Source organism: Rhinatrema bivittatum, chromosome 8 (assembly GCF_901001135.1).
Source record: "Rhinatrema bivittatum chromosome 8, aRhiBiv1.1, whole genome shotgun sequence".
NCBI classification, from domain to species: domain Eukaryota; kingdom Metazoa; phylum Chordata; class Amphibia; order Gymnophiona; family Rhinatrematidae; genus Rhinatrema; species Rhinatrema bivittatum.
In genome coordinates this window covers 23,464,144-23,479,544 of record NC_042622.1, presented here as the reverse complement: position 1 = coordinate 23,479,544, position 15,401 = coordinate 23,464,144, and the positions used below count along the sequence as shown (strand labels likewise).

General features: G+C 47.1%; 1 protein-coding gene across 1 annotated transcript in view; it reads right to left on the bottom strand.

Annotated features, from left to right (window-relative positions):
• LOC115097993 (disheveled-associated activator of morphogenesis 2-like) overlaps positions 1-15,401 on the bottom strand; it is a 108,126-nt gene that overhangs the window by 37,643 nt on the left and 55,082 nt on the right. The window contains exons 6-7 of the mRNA XM_029614228.1: positions 3,375-3,551; positions 969-1,431 (exon numbers count right to left, since the gene is read on the bottom strand). Coding sequence (XP_029470088.1) covers positions 969-1,431; positions 3,375-3,551 — 640 coding nt within the window. The remainder of the gene's footprint in view (positions 1-968; positions 1,432-3,374; positions 3,552-15,401) is intronic.

Sequence of the window (15,401 nt, the reverse complement as noted above, 5' to 3'; positions counted from 1 at the left end):
TGTGCGTGTAGATTGTGCCGGTAGCAGGAGGAAACGGAGGCTCGTATTGAGCATGCAAGCCACCTCTCCTGGGCGCCTGATGCCGCGGAGGCACTAGGACGCACAGTTTTCCACAGCGCCTCCTCTTTAGCGCAAACCCTCATTTACATATTGCATCGGCCCCTTACTGCACAACTTTTCCCAAGATCTCATCAAAATAACACCTAGGGGTGTGCATGAGAAAAACTTTATTCATTTTTGGGTCAATTTTAAGACCCTAGCTTGTGCGCATGTTATAAAATACAGGCCTCGCATGCACATGCAAATTTTCATAACCGTGTGCGCCTGTGTGGGCGGTGGCCAGCTCCGCGTGCAGGGGGGAAATTTTAACAAAACACACGCGGCGACGCACTCGGCCCTCCCCCAGTTCCCTCCCAGTCCGCTCCAACTAAGGAGCGGACTGGGAAGGAACTTTCCTATCCCTAACCCTACCGTTCCTACAACTTCCCCTCTCCTCCCCGACCCCTACCCCTACCCTAAGTAATCTATTTCTTTTTTAATTTTTTAACTTACCTGCTCCTTTGAACAGTAGTAACTTCCACGCGCCAGCCAGCTCACGACTCGCGCTTTCCTGGGACAGCGGCTAATGCCCTGCCCCTCCCCACCCAGACCACACCCCCCTACCCACCCCTTTTTTCAAGGCCCGACTTTTCTGCGCATAACCCCCAGTTTTTACGCACGTGGCCCTTTTAAAATCGGCCCATTTGTTCCTCTTTTCTTGCTTCATTTTTAAATCTCATGTTGTTTCATCTGTTCACTTACCAGCACAAAATGCGTTTTTTGCCAGGATATGCATTCGTGTACACACATCAAATTGATTTCATGCAACACAACTACAATTTTGCACGCATAAATTAAGTGTGCGTGTAAAGAAACGAAACAAATGCGCATCTCTAAGACAGTCGAAACCTTGTTCCTTTGATCCTGACCTTTTCCTGAGGGACTGGATGCCAGTGAAAAGCTTTTGTTTTCTTTAGAGCCGTAGATGGAGATGGAGGAAGAGGAAGAGGAGGAGGTGGCGGTACGGGAGGCTGCACCTCAAGGAAAGATGGTGGACAAGCTGTTGGTTCTAGGTTTGTTTGTATCAGTACTTGCTTGGGAGCTGAAGACAAATTATTAGCTTGTAGGGCAGGTGAGGGCAAGCTTGCAGGAATGGATGGTAAGAGTCCAGTTTTCACATCTTCGGGCGTGATTTGTCCCTCACGTTCAAGCTTTTGGTGAGGCGATCGGTTGATTCCCTCCTCTGGTTTGCCCCAATCTTCTGGCGCAGGCTGCAGGTTTGACAGGCTCTTGCAGGGGGCGCACTGCTTCTGGATGAGTTCAACCCATTCATCACAAATTTTCCTGTTCTCCACTTTACACTGGGTCTGGGCATTAACAGGTATTCGAAATCTAAAAAAAATATATATATATATATGATGTAAGCAGTGCCTAAGATTAAAAACAAATTCAGTAGGCTTCCAAAATCCTCTTCTCCAGTTGGTCAGTAGGAATGCACACTGTGTGATACTGTAACTCCAGCCCTCTCCTCATGGCCTGACTTGCTGATGCTGACGTACTGCGACCAACGCCAAAAAAAAAATCAGCATTAGCCATGCTTGATGACAGTACAATGCAGGGTAGAGAGATTCAAATGGACCGCTGAAAAGTCCATATTTAAAAGATCTCTCCTGCTAAACTTAGGACTTAACCAGACAAACAATGGGATTTACGAAACTCCCACCATAAAGATTGCCTCATCTATCTGGATTAGTTTTTAAATGAATAAAACTTATCTACAAAAAACAGAGGCATTCCAGGAAGGGCTAAATTATGCAGATAACTTACCCAGATAACACTGATATTCAGTGCTATGTGGCTAAGATATCCGGATAACTTTAGCTCTGCCAAAGAGCGGTCCTAAAGTTAGCTGGGTAAATATTGGATTTAACCGGGCAGAGACAGTGACGCGGCTTTGCCTTTGAGTAAACTTATCCGGTTAACTTACCCAAACAGCCCAGGGGTGAAAATGGACCTCTAACGATTTAATTCTGTGTTTAAAAGAGAGATGCCTCGCAGCCAAATTATAATTTACTATTAGGAGAGAGGCAGCTCTTCCTCCAGCAAGAGAAGGGCTGCTTGAATGACTTTTGCAAAAGAGATCCCACTGTTTTGGTGTACAAACAAGGTTTCCATTCAGTGGATTAGAAGTATAAAGCAGTCAGGTTTCCTCTGCCGCCTCCTCTCCTAGCCCTCATGCCATTGGCCATTCAAAAGGGCTCAAAAGATGGCGATGACGAGGGCAGGAGGAAAAGAGAGCTCATCTCCTATTTCACTATAAGGACTGGAAAAGCTTTTTAAGTTGTTTTCAGTGAAGGGCAGCACCAGTGCCTTAGAGAAGTACAACATTTTTGGTTAGGATCTTGCAATAATAATAATAATGTTGCTCTGCCGCTTTAGGTGAGACGCTTGGATGAAATGGCACCAGTCCTGGCGAGGGGCCTGCGGCAACTCACTCATTGGTGATTTTAGCTCCTGAGGATTAAGGGTCATGCATGTAAAAATCGGTCATTTCATTTTCCATCTCGTTTTCTATTTATTTTGGGGGGGGGGGGGGGGCAGGGGAGGAGTTGTTTAATTTTTGTCATTTTAGCACTCATCAAATGGTTTAATGCACGATAAAATATTTAGCACCAAGGTAAAATGACAGAAAGAAAACAATATTTCATTGGTTGTGTGTGTGGTTTCGGATGGGAAACGAAACAACAAATGCTGTTGTGTTTCCCTGTCATTTTTTGAAAAGGCGGCCCATCCCTACTCAGGATAATTCCTTCCCCTGCCCCAGTCCAGAACGTATTTTCAACATCTGGCCCACAAACATCTGATTTAAGGCAGCATGCATAGGAGCATTGTCTTTCCTAAAGGCGCCAATTCTGACCTTTTCGGGCACCATTAATTTGCTCAGACTTTTAACATTATTGTGGAAACCCCTTCTGCCACATATGGACTCAGCAGGGTGTTTTGATGCGGGATCAACAAAACCTGCTTGCTGTCACCTTTCCGTTGCATCTCATGTGCGAACACTCATGAGCTGATTTCCCCATTAGCTGAGGCTATCACGGAGGCTCCCTGGTAACCCTTTCACCAGTTGATCTATAAACCACCCTTCTTATTTGCCCTCACAACCACTCTATAGTGGCTTGGCTCTTTTAATTCTTGTATTATACAGATTACACCATTTGATTTTTATTGCTTGCTTCTGCTTCGGGGGCCAATTCAGACAGAGGTAAACTGTTATTCCATTTTATTTTTAATTGCCACCCCTCAATAAATAATTAATTACCAGCAATACTTACAAATAGTGGGTTTCCTTGGTCTGGATGGAGAAACAATCACCTTCCTTTTGTTTATTGACATTTGCATTACCGTCTGACAAAGGAACTGTAGTAGCCAGAGGGCCCGAACTCTCATTCGGTTCACTGCAGCCAATGTAGTGTAAAACTACTTCCCCTTCCTTTAATTTCACCAAGCATCTGCAGGAAGATACATGCAGAGGGGGAAAAAAAAATATCATTCTCCCACCATGAATTGTTAATGCTAACTTTGTCCTTGGTCAGAGCAGCAAATTACGCTTTCATCAATGCTAAATCATTCCGGTTCTCATAAGAACTCCCTCCACGGCCATTCAGTGGATATCCTGTTCCTTTTTCCTGAGCAGTTGTTAGCAGAATAGGACAAAAGCCCCCCCAAATGGCTCCTAAAGAGATTTCTGGATGGGGCTCTCACGTCTGTGCCTACATTTATCATAAGGCACTGAAAAAAAAATGAGAAAAGAGGTGGATAACTCAGCGGGCCAGTGAGCAGGAAAATGCACTCTATCTGGCTATTCACACTACCTCAGCTGGGAAAGGCTGCTGCTGAATACACTCTGATCATTTTACTCTGTCTGGTTGTACTGGGAGCAACCTCCCATCCCCAACCAGACTTAGCAGCCAGATTTATCTCTAGCACCAGCTGGAAAACCTTTAGCTCCGCCCCCAGAACGCCCTCCACACTGCCTTTTTTTTTTATTCAGATGTTAGCTGAACACTGACCTCCCCAGGTAAAATCCCCCCCCCCCACCGTGAGAGGGGGGGCGGGTTGGTTCCAAGCAGCTTAAAAGTTAGCTGGACAAACCTTCTTGGATACTGACCTCCCAAAGGTTAATCAATTAAAAAAAAAAAAAAGAAACGTTTATTTGTGTTTTTTGGAGTACACAGCACTGAACAACTTAAATTACAAGGATCCCAGACACCCCACCCCCCCCCCCCCCCCAATCTAGAGTGGCACACAAGAAGGTTAAAGGGATGTGTTGGAATGGGAAGGCAAAATTGGATCTTCAGGTTCCACTACTCTGACCACCCAGCTATGCTGATGTGGTGATAATGAGTTATTACCAATAATAACTGTGTTTTATTACATGGCAGCACTAAGTAGTCTCCTGGCATTCATTCGGTTAAGGAGTTTTTGTAAATCTGAATGACAAATGTAAAAGATACTTCTTTGGGTTCCTATTTAACTCATTTTTAGTTTTTGATAGGATAGCATTGCTGGGGGTAGTTTTGTATCATCACGCATAAATTAGCACGGTAAGAACGACGAAGAAGCTCTACCTATTTTCAAAGGAGGCTGGCGTGCACAGGTCTGCTTTGAAAATTACCCTGGCAAAACTCTGAGCGTGCAATTACACCAGCTCTTTGACGTGCATGGTTTTGCACAGAGAATCGAAGAGGAAGTCCCAAAAATGTATATTTCAGTAATTGTATGTGCATATCAGTTGCAGTTTTCTAAAAGGTCACGTCTGCATGTAAAGGACTACTTTATCCACAGAAGTCCCTTTAAAAAGTATCCTCCTTATGTATTGCTATGTAATAACCTTTATATTTTCCCCTTGGCATCTGCTTCTTTCAGTTTCTAGCTCATCAGAACTGGTCTCAACTGGAGCATAAGCCTTCATTCTCAAATCCTTATGGGGATTTTTAAACACACACACACACCCACACTCTGAAGTGTAACCCAGTTAAAGCATTAGAAATCCTTAGCCATAGGCTGCGGCTCTTTCGAAAACCTGGTATGCATGGTGTCATGAACCTGGCCATTAGGGAAATTCCTGACACCCCCCCCAAGACTTGCCAAAGGTCCCTGGTGGTCCAGCGGGGGTCCTGGAGTGATCTTTTGCACTTGGGCCGAAGGCTGCAAGTATTCAAAATGGCACTGATAGCTTTTGCCCTTACTATGTCATGGGGCTACCGGTGCCATTGGTCGGCCCCTGTCACATGGCAGGAGCGCAAGATGGCGCCGGCCATCCATTGCTCCTACCATGTGACAGAGACTGACCAATGGCACCGGTAGCCCTTGTGACATCGTAAGGGCAAAGGGCACCAGCGCCATTTTGATTCATGGTAGGCCCAACGGCCCGAGAGGGAGACATCGCTCGCGGGACCCTGCCGGACCACCAGGGCTTTTAGTAAGTCTTGGGGAGGGATTGGGATGGTGGGGGGGTTTGTAAGAAAGTAAAATTGAAGGGGTTGGGGTGGTTTTTTTCCGATTCCTTTTTTTCCCCCGATTCGGGGGTTTTTTTCTGATTTGTTTTTCCCGATCCGTGCTGAAAAAAAAACGATTTGCGGAAAAAACAAAATTTTCAACGAAGCGCCCGAACTAAAATCCAACCCGATACAAAAAAAACAAAGCTCATCTTTACTGGGCGGTTCATACGCAGGGTTCCCCAATCCCCATGGGCAAGACAAGCCCAGGTGTCCAGTGAGGCTCCTAGATAAAGTCTCAAAAATCCCTAAACTTAGACCCAGAGGGTGGTGAAGTGGAAGAGGAAATCCCTCCCAAGCCTGGTCAGGACCCACAAGCTGGGCTAGCCTGCCTTTACAGACTGGGCCTGAGAGCAACAAAACGATAAACTCCTGACACCTCTGCACTGTGTGATAACCTAACTGGACTGCCCCCCAAGCTGTAGCAAGGGCTCGGATATATATTGTTTCAAGTCGGCTGCCCATTCCAGACCCTGCAGAAGGAGGGGCTGTATTTGAATGCATCTTCCCTTCACTCTAACCCATTCTCTCTCTCTCTAGCTGAACAAAGGGCTCAATCAGGTCCTACTGGTGACACAACTGGAGGGTCCATCACACTTTTATGGCCCCATCAGTGTACAGCCAGCACCTGGGGATGGGGTTACAAATAAAAAGTGATGGGATAGGAGGCGATGTCCTACTGTGGATTGCAAACTGGTTAAAAGATGGGAAACGGAGAGTAGGATTAAATGGTCTGTTTTCTCAGTGGAAAAGGGTAAACAGTGGAGTGCCTCGGGGATCTGTACTTGGACTAGTGCGTTTCAATCAATATGTATATTTGAGCTCTGACCGACGTTCCCCAATTGCGCAGAAGAGAGCAGCTCTGACCGACGTGCTGCGCATGCACGGACGAGAGAGCGCTGACCAACGTGCCGTAAATGCGCAAACATCTCGCCCTTTTTAACAGGCTCAACGGCTTGTATATTTATAAATGATCTGGAAAAGGGTACAATAAGTGGGATGATCAAATTTGCAGATGACACAAAATTGGGAAACTGGGCAGATGAAATTTAATGTGGTCAAGTGTAAAGTGATGCACATGGGGAAAAGTAATCAAAACTGTAGTTCCATATTAGGAGTTACCACCCAGGAAAAAGATCTGGGTGTCATAGTGGACAATCCTTTGAAATCCTCAGCTGAATGTGCGGTGGCAGTCAGAAAAGCAAACAGAATGCTAGGAATTATTAGGAAAGGAATGGAGAATAAAATGGAGAATATCATATTACCTCTGAATCGCTCCATGGTGAGACCGTACCTAGAGTACAGTGTACAATTCTGGTTGCCGCATCTCAAAAAAACATATAGAAATGGAATAGGTACAGAGAAGGGCGACCAGAATGATAAAGGATATGGAACAGCTCCCCTTGAGGAAAGGCTAAAAATGTTAGGGCTGTTCAGCTTGGAGAAGAGATGACAGAGGTGGATTCATATAGGTCTATAAATCATGAGTGGCATAGAACAGGTAAATGTGAATCGGTTATTTACTCTTTCAAAAAATACAAAAACTAAGGGACACTCCATGAAGTTAGTAAGTAGCACATTAAAAACAAATTGGAGAAAATTATTTTTCACTCAGTAAACAATTAAGCTCTTGAAATTATTGCCGAAGGATGTGGTAAGGGCAGATAGCGTAGCTGGGTTTAAAAAAAGATTTGGACAAGCCCCTGGAGAAGAAGTTCATAAACTGTAATTAACTAGATAGACTTGAGGAAAGCCAGTACTTATCCCTGGACGTTAGTAGCATGGGATCTATTTAATCTTTGGGTACTTGCCAGGTACTTGTGACCTGGATTGGCCACTGTTGGTCTGACCCAGTATGGCAATTCTTTTATTCTTCTACAAATATTCCAAACTTCCTCTCAAATTCAACGGGACAGTCTGAGAAAAGTTTAATAGGTACCTTTTATCTATGAAGGTCCAAGATGTTCCCTATTCTGAATGCGCAGTTTGCAGAAAGCAGCTTTTTCACTCCACGGCACTAGACTGGGGGACTGGCAATTTCAGGCAGGCCAGAAGCAGTGCATGCAGTACTGCAGAAGTGTGGCTACTGCTACCCCCCCCCCTCTCCCCTTAATGGCCACAGGAGGAGGAGGGGCTGCAACTCGTCCCACGGAGGAAAGGAGAGACAACAAGAGAAGGAAGGAGCGGGGAAGGAGAGAAAGAAGCAAAACATACTAAGGCAGAGGATGTGATATCCCAGATCGCATGTCGGTATATAAAAATAATAAATAGATACATAAATAAACATTTTTAAGGTGCTCCTCAAAAGGAGAAGGGTCCTGGAAACACAGAGCAGCTCTTGAAAGGCGTCCAGCAGCAGAACTGTATTCCCAGGGAGAAAAGCCGCTTACATTATAACACAAGGTAAGAAACGCTGAGCCTGGTTATTCAGAGACTTTTTTTTTTTTTGGTTCGCCCATCATTTTATTTCCTGCGACCCATGCAGTGCAGCTCTTGGCATGGACTTTCCTACCCGGGGCCCAGGAACACAAAACGTGCAGAGCTGACCTGCATTCATCGGGGGGAGGCAGCTCGCCCACTCCATGGCAACCGCGCTCAGACCACGCACGCCTCTCCCGCTGCCCACACCGCAGAGGCAACCGTCCGCGATGAGACCAGAGGAGATTCGCTCTTGAACTGCAGACCTTGGCGCTCGGTGGGGCCGCGGCGAGGCAGACGTCCACCCCCCCCCCCCCGCCCCCATTTAACCAAACAGCCCTGAGAGTTTGTCTTAGGAAAGAGAAGGAGGGAATGATAAAGTTGAGCCGGCAGCCCCTGTGTAGCCGGCATTGCTTCTGGCAAGCAGGTGTTACCACGAGAAATCGGTGAAATTCACTTAGGGGCCGATATAATGAGATGCGCTGAAGCTGCCGTGGGTTTGTACGTGCATTTACGCTCATTTGTATGCGCATTTTCCCCACGCAAAGCCCTATACGGGGATGTAATAAGGGTTTTGTGCGCGGGGGGAAAAAGTGTGTACAAACGCGCTTACAGACCTGCAGTTTTTCCTGCCTGAATGCATGCTGGTGGCATGCAAAGGAGGCAATTAGCTAATCATATGCAATGCAGGGAGCCGTGCTAATGCTAGTGCAGGTTTTTTAATGCGGGTTTTTTACCGCCATGGTCAGGGCACGAGTTAAGTATCAGGACCAACTCAGGGGGCCTATGTCAGTGTCCGAGCGTCCTGTAAACCACCTAGCTGAGCGCCTATCTCGGCGTCCAAGTGGTCAGCTTAGCTAGGCGCTTTTCTGGGTGCCCAGTCATATAGATTCACAACCAACTAAGCACCTAGCTCAGTGCCTTCGAGGCAACATTTGCTAGGCTCCTTTCTGGGTGCCTGAGTGTTGGCAGCTGAGCATCCAGATTGGTTCCCAACTGAGTATCAATCTCACTGCTAATCCAATGTGAATTAGCATCCATGAAAATATTTGCCATGTTTTCTGCAGCACAGTTATTGGAAATATTAAAAATACTTTCCAGCTTCATACTTTCACTTAATAGGGAGACCCGTTCTCTCACTCGCTTTTATGCATGGATTATCGGCGCGGGTTTTGAGCTCGGATGCGGCCGCTTATTACATAGGCCCTTACTGTGCTTAGGTACGCGCATTTTTCCGTACATGCACGAATTTCTGCGCGCAAATCATTTGCATAATTTTTTTTTTTTTTTTACATCCAGCGGAAGCGGCAACTTCAGCCGTGCGCGGTGATCAAACTAGTGCCTGTTTTGCCGCCAGTCTTATTACATCGGCCCCAAAGAATGGTGAATCTACGAGTGCGCTAGGAGTGTTCTGGCTGAGCCCATGGGGGGAAAAAAGGCAGTGCTCCGCTATTGGAACTAAGAACCTTCCTATCCTTTCCACAGCAACTTTGGGGGAGGGGCAAGATATCCAACCCCACCCCAAGATAGATTCAGAATGAAACCAAAAGCTCCTTTATTCCTATTGGCCCTGCACAATCTCCCTGCTTTTCCAGCACCTGATTTTTTTTTCAAACATTTTTATGTCCCCGTGTACTTTGCTTCCTCTCCTATTCTAAGGTGCCCTGAGTACAGAGTTATATAAAACTCCTATTAATAAATATGTATACAGGAAGAAAAATGGAGCAATTTTTAAACACCAATGGGGGCTGATGCAAAACAGCGTTTAACCCGCGGTTGGACGCGCGATTTGGGCGTGCGTCCACAGCCCCTTATGCTATAAGCTGATTAACACGTCCAAAATGTGCATCCAACCCTCCCCCCCCCCAGCAAAACTAAGGGGTATATTTTAAGACCTGCGCGCGGGCGTACATGTGCTCACGTACCTGGCTCGCACACTTGCACGCCTGATTTTATAACATGCGCATGCAAGGGGGTGCACAATTGTGCACCTTGCGCGTGCCGAGCCGCGCTGCCTTCCCCCGTTCCCTCCCAGGCCGCTCCAAAATTGGAGCGGCCTAAGAGGGAATTTCCATTCCCCCTAACCTAAGCTTTCCACCCCTTCCCCTAACCTTCCCCCCCAGCCCTACTCTAAACCCCCCCCCCCCTCAATTTTTATCATACCTTTTGTGCCTGCCTGGAGGCAGGCGCAGGTTGCACACGCCGGCAACCTGCCGGCATGCCATTCTCCAAGACAGCGGCAAATGGCCGCTGTGTTGGAGGCCTCTGGCCCCGCCCCTGGACCGCACTGCCCCGCCCCCACCCCCGGACTGCCCCTTTAATAAAGCCCCGGGACTTAGACGCATCCCAGGGCTCTACACGCATTGCCGGGCCTTTATAAAATAGGCCTGGTGTTATGAAAGTGGACCCCTGTTTCGAGGCAGATAACTACCGTCGAAGGGCGAGGCCACTCGGACTGGAGAGGCTTGATAGAAGGCTTCACCCTGGAAGCACGCAACCCCCCCAGGAGGAGCCTGTAGGGGTCCGGCCGCTGGGACTTAGGAGACTCTTCTGAAGACTGTAGAAAGGTTTGGATGCAGGCGCCTCCTGCAGGTCGTGGGTTCCAGATGGCTGGCGCCTCCAGCAGGTCGTAGCAGTCTGAGGACGGAGTCGTAGAAGAGTCCAAAGCCGGTCCGAGGTTCGATACACAGGCGGGGTCCGAGTCCAGTCCAGGGTCTAAGCAGGAGAAGGGTCCAACGCCGTACCAGGATCAAGCCAGGAGAAGACACGTCCACCAGTCCAGAAGTCAGCAGCCAAGAATCAGTCCACGGAGCAGGGGAGCAGAACGGGACGAAGAACGAAGAACCAGGAACACACTCAGGCAGGAACCTCAATACCAAGGCAAGGACTGAATGCTCAGCCCTTGCCTTAAGTACAGGAAGCCAGGGGAGGAGTCTCAGGGGGAGCCATGACACTTCCTGTCATGGCTCCTTTAAGAATACCCATCAGCCACGCGCGCGTGGCTCCTAGGAGCAGAGGAGGAGGAGGAGCCGGATCGCCGCGGAGCCACGCCGCCGATCCCAGCAATGGCGGCGGCCGCCAGAAAGAAGGAAGGGGCTGCCTGCTCCCGCAGGAACCCTAGACACTACCCGGCGTCCCGGGTAAGCTATTTCCTACGCACCCGCCGGCCCGGCCTCAGTCGCGGTCCGCCGCGGCCGGTGGCCACGACACCCGGTCCCGGTCGCGGCGTGCCGCAGCCGGCGGTGCTAACACCTGGCGTGCGTAAGGCAATTTACACGCGTAGAGCTTTTAAAGTCCAGCCCTAAGAGCGCTCATCACATGCAAATGCTTGTTGTTGAGGCTATTAGCTATTCACCCCCAATTGTCAGAGTCAGAGCGTGTAAGCCGGACTTGTCCAGGCACCCCCTAATTTTTTGCGCAGGCCGGGCTTTTAAAATCCGCCTTTAACTTTGTAACTGAGGCAGCGGAGGGTAACGTGACCTGCCCAAGGTCACAAGGAGCGGGAGCGGGATTTGAACCCTGGCTTCCCTTGTTCATAGTAACCAAAGCCATGACAGAATTTCAGAGGTCAATGGCAAGGGCAGGTGTGGGAGTGTTAATAATTAAGAGAAATGGCGGGATGGACCCAAGGCGTTAGACTAGTTGCGGAAACCCTCACTCTCAATTATCTGAAAGAGCAAAAGGCCAAAAAGGAAGCTCCCAAGAAAAGAAGGCAAGATAGATACCCTGAAAGGGCAGCAAGGCTTTGGGAAAATCCCCAATAAGGTCAGGTGGAGGTGGCAAATTTATTAGGATGCTCCTGCAGGCTGATAAAGGGCAAAAGGACAAGCAGCGATCGCCTGCAGAAGGTCAAGCTTGTACGGCTGAGAGCTGGAATGTATTCCAGATGCAGTGGATGGGATAAAGGTAAGGAAGGACGATAGTCACAGGACTCTAGGGATTGTTAAACTTGTAAAGTCGACAGCTGAGAGAGATCTTAAGCTAAAGTAGCAGAGGCAGCTGAACAGACTGGGTGGACCAAATGGTCCTTATCTGCCAACATCTGCTATGTTTCTTGTTCAGTTTAGCTGTAAAGTTTTCTAACTAATGCAGTACAATTCTTTATAACTTAATGCATTTTTAAGTACTCTTCCAACAGTGAATTCTTACTTAATTGAACACGAGTTGTTAAGCAAACTGTATCTTTCCAATCTAGCAAATCTTCGCAGAAAAAAAAATAAAATTGTGAAAATGAAACAAAGGTGAAATTGTCTTCTCCCTCTGTGCTTTCTCCTTCTCTGTAACCGCTGGATCATATAGCAGTGGGAGAGCAGAGGTGCGCCAGTTTAAGTAATGAAAATTGATTTTGAAGTCATAATATAGCTCTGCGAATCACTGTTTAAATACAAACAGCAATGCAAATATTGATGTATTCATATCTGGCAAGGTCTTCCAGTAACACACAAGTCTGAAGATATGTGGCTTGATTGATGAATGGTTCTCTCCCATTTCAAGAACATTGTTGAAAAAGCGGAATGTGAGGTTTTATAAATAAATACATTTTAATGCCCATGGGATGCCAAAGAAGAATAGCAAACACATTTTTTAAAAAATTAGGCTCACAACTGTCCTATGAGAAATGAGTCGTGTTTTGACAAAAAGGGATTACTCTGTGAATAATCTGAAATATAAAACATTCTTTTTTGGAGGGGGTGGGGCATACATTTTTTTTAGCAATCGTTCGCTAACCCATTCCAATCAGTTTTCAGGAGCTGTACGTGGCGCTGTCAATTTCATAGGTGGCCGATATTTACAGCCAAGCTGTGCAACCCCTAAAATTGCCTGAAACAAGGAAACAGCAGGTGGAGCTTAATCCCACAAAGGGTGATTATACTGTGCTGGCTTCATCAAGAGACCTTTTCCTACAAAATAAGGAGAAAAACAGAGCATTGCATGGTATGGATAATTTTACTGGGTGGCATTGGATCGAAATGGGAATACAAATACTCGTTTGTCCCATAAAAAGTACATTTTCAGTATCTTCAAAAATATGGGCATCCTGGGAAGAGCAAAAATTGAGTTTTTAAACGGGTAAATGTGGTTTGAATACACACATACAGACACACACATTTTACTGTGAGTAAAAGTGGTTGGGATTAGGTCAGGGGGAAGGCAAATATGCGCGGGCAATTGCAGGAATGTGCAAATAACAAATCAACAAACTGCAAAAAAGCCTTTTTCAATTCAGTTCGGTTTAAACAAAACGAATTTCTTGTGGCACAGAAAATCCTGAAAATTCTTGGGTTATTCACTGTTTCCAATTATTGTGCACTAATTGCAAACAGAGTGCACTTTCTGGAAATAAGGTGTGCTATTTCCCAAAATGAATAAACACAACAAAATAAATGAAAAAAAAAATCCTCCCAATGAAATAAAATACAGCCAGAACCACCTTCCATCCCCTAAATGAAACAAGATGACATGATTTGTGGTCTGCACACCTCTAGTGATTTAATTGTGAAATCACCACGCATGCTGTCAGGCATGTACTTTGCACTTGCTTTAACGTAAGCCCATGGGTACTCTCCTCCCCTCAGGAATCCTTCTTTTTAACGAGATAAAGTATGTACATTGAGAAATGAATGCCATACTTTCAGATGTCTGAAAATCCACTATGTAATGCCTTATATTATGCGCACAGGGCCGGATTTTTAAACCTACGCGCGCGGGTTACATTTGGGTGCACTACCCGGTGCGCACAAATGTACGCCCGATTTTATAACATGCGCACGCAGACACACGCATGTTATGAAATCCGGGGTCAGTGCGCGCAAGGGGGCGCACACTTGTGCACTTTGCACGCACCGAGCCCTAGGGGAGCCCCGATGGCTTTCCCCGTTCCCTCCGAGGCCGCTCCAAAATCGGAGCGACCTCGGAGGGAACTTTCCTTTGGCCCCACCTTCCCCTCTCTTCCCCTATCTAACCCGCCCCCCAGCCCTACCTAAATCCCCCCCACCTTTATTTTGTAAGTTATGCCTGCCGGCCCGCGATCTCCTGGCATGGCCACTGTGCCGGAGGCCTCGGTCCCGCCCACGCCACGCCCCTTTCACAAAGCCCCTGGACATACGCGCGTCCCGGGGCTTTGCTCGCGACGACGGGCCTATGCAAAATAGGCTCGGCTCGCGCAGGAGCATTTACGCACGTAAACCTTTTAAAATCTGCCCCACAGATTCCAACAAAACCCTTAACAATGTGACCCTAAATATCAGGTCTGTAGAGGTAGATGGCTTATTACACTACATCCATTCTTCTAGCTTTATAACTGTAAATGCAATACACATTTTTCATTCTCTGAAGACCTCTTCTTTTCTAAATTAACAATTGTTTCTTAAGATACCACAGTTTAAAGAGTTCCCATTTCATTACATAAGACACATGCAAATATGCCATGGCAAAGTTACAGGACAGTAATGCAGAGGAGAAGCAAGTGACAAGTGCTCCACCTCAGAAAGCTTTTACATAGGGAAAGACAAGCTTAAGGGTGAGGTTTAATGATTCAGCATGTTCCCAGAAAGCGTCATCACAGTAAATAATTGATGTCTGGAAGCTGATTACATCTAACAAGTCAGCAAGGAAGCAGAATAAATGCTCAGAGTTATTGAGTCAGTAGGTCGGAAGGACAAACTAAGACAACAGCAAGCTTAAATAAGCTCAGAGCTGTGCAACCTTTCAGTCTGCTTAAATCAGGGGCCTGTTTACTGCAAGAAATAAAAACACTCAGGCATTTTTCATTTTCCCCATTTTAGTTCATTATCTGTAAACCCTGTTATAGTGTATATCATGGCAGAAGAGGGGTGGAAGGTGTGACCATTGCAGGATCCGGCTGAGGTACCCTGCCACCACTGAAAACAATAAGGGAAGATGGCGTAAGAAGGGAATATTAACGGATAAGTCAGTGAAAAGCTAAGAGAAAGGGATCTGCTTCCCAACCTCTTCAAACCCAAGCCAGGCGAGCCTCCACGGGGCAGGCAGCGTCGACATGGAGAGGACGCGTACGGACAAATGAAGAGCCAAGCAAAGCACTGAAAGCCCCACCAGTCTCTCTTCCAAAATTTTAAAAAGAAAGGGAGAGGGGGTGGAGATAAGGCATGAGGCGATAACGATGGATGGGCTCTTTCTTGGTACATGTGCAAGAGAAGGGAGAAGTCGGTGGGGGGAGGCAGGCGACCAGCTCCGTTAGTTGTCTTGGCTGCCAGTGCTTCCGTTGCTCAGTGCACACTCTCCCTGTCTCAGTCGGCCTGGGGATAAGGCGGACGCTGGAAGGACTCAAAGGAAGAGGATCAGGAGGTGGGGAAAAGGAGAAGGTGCAGAGTACAATAGGCGTCCTGCACAAAGCAGGACCCA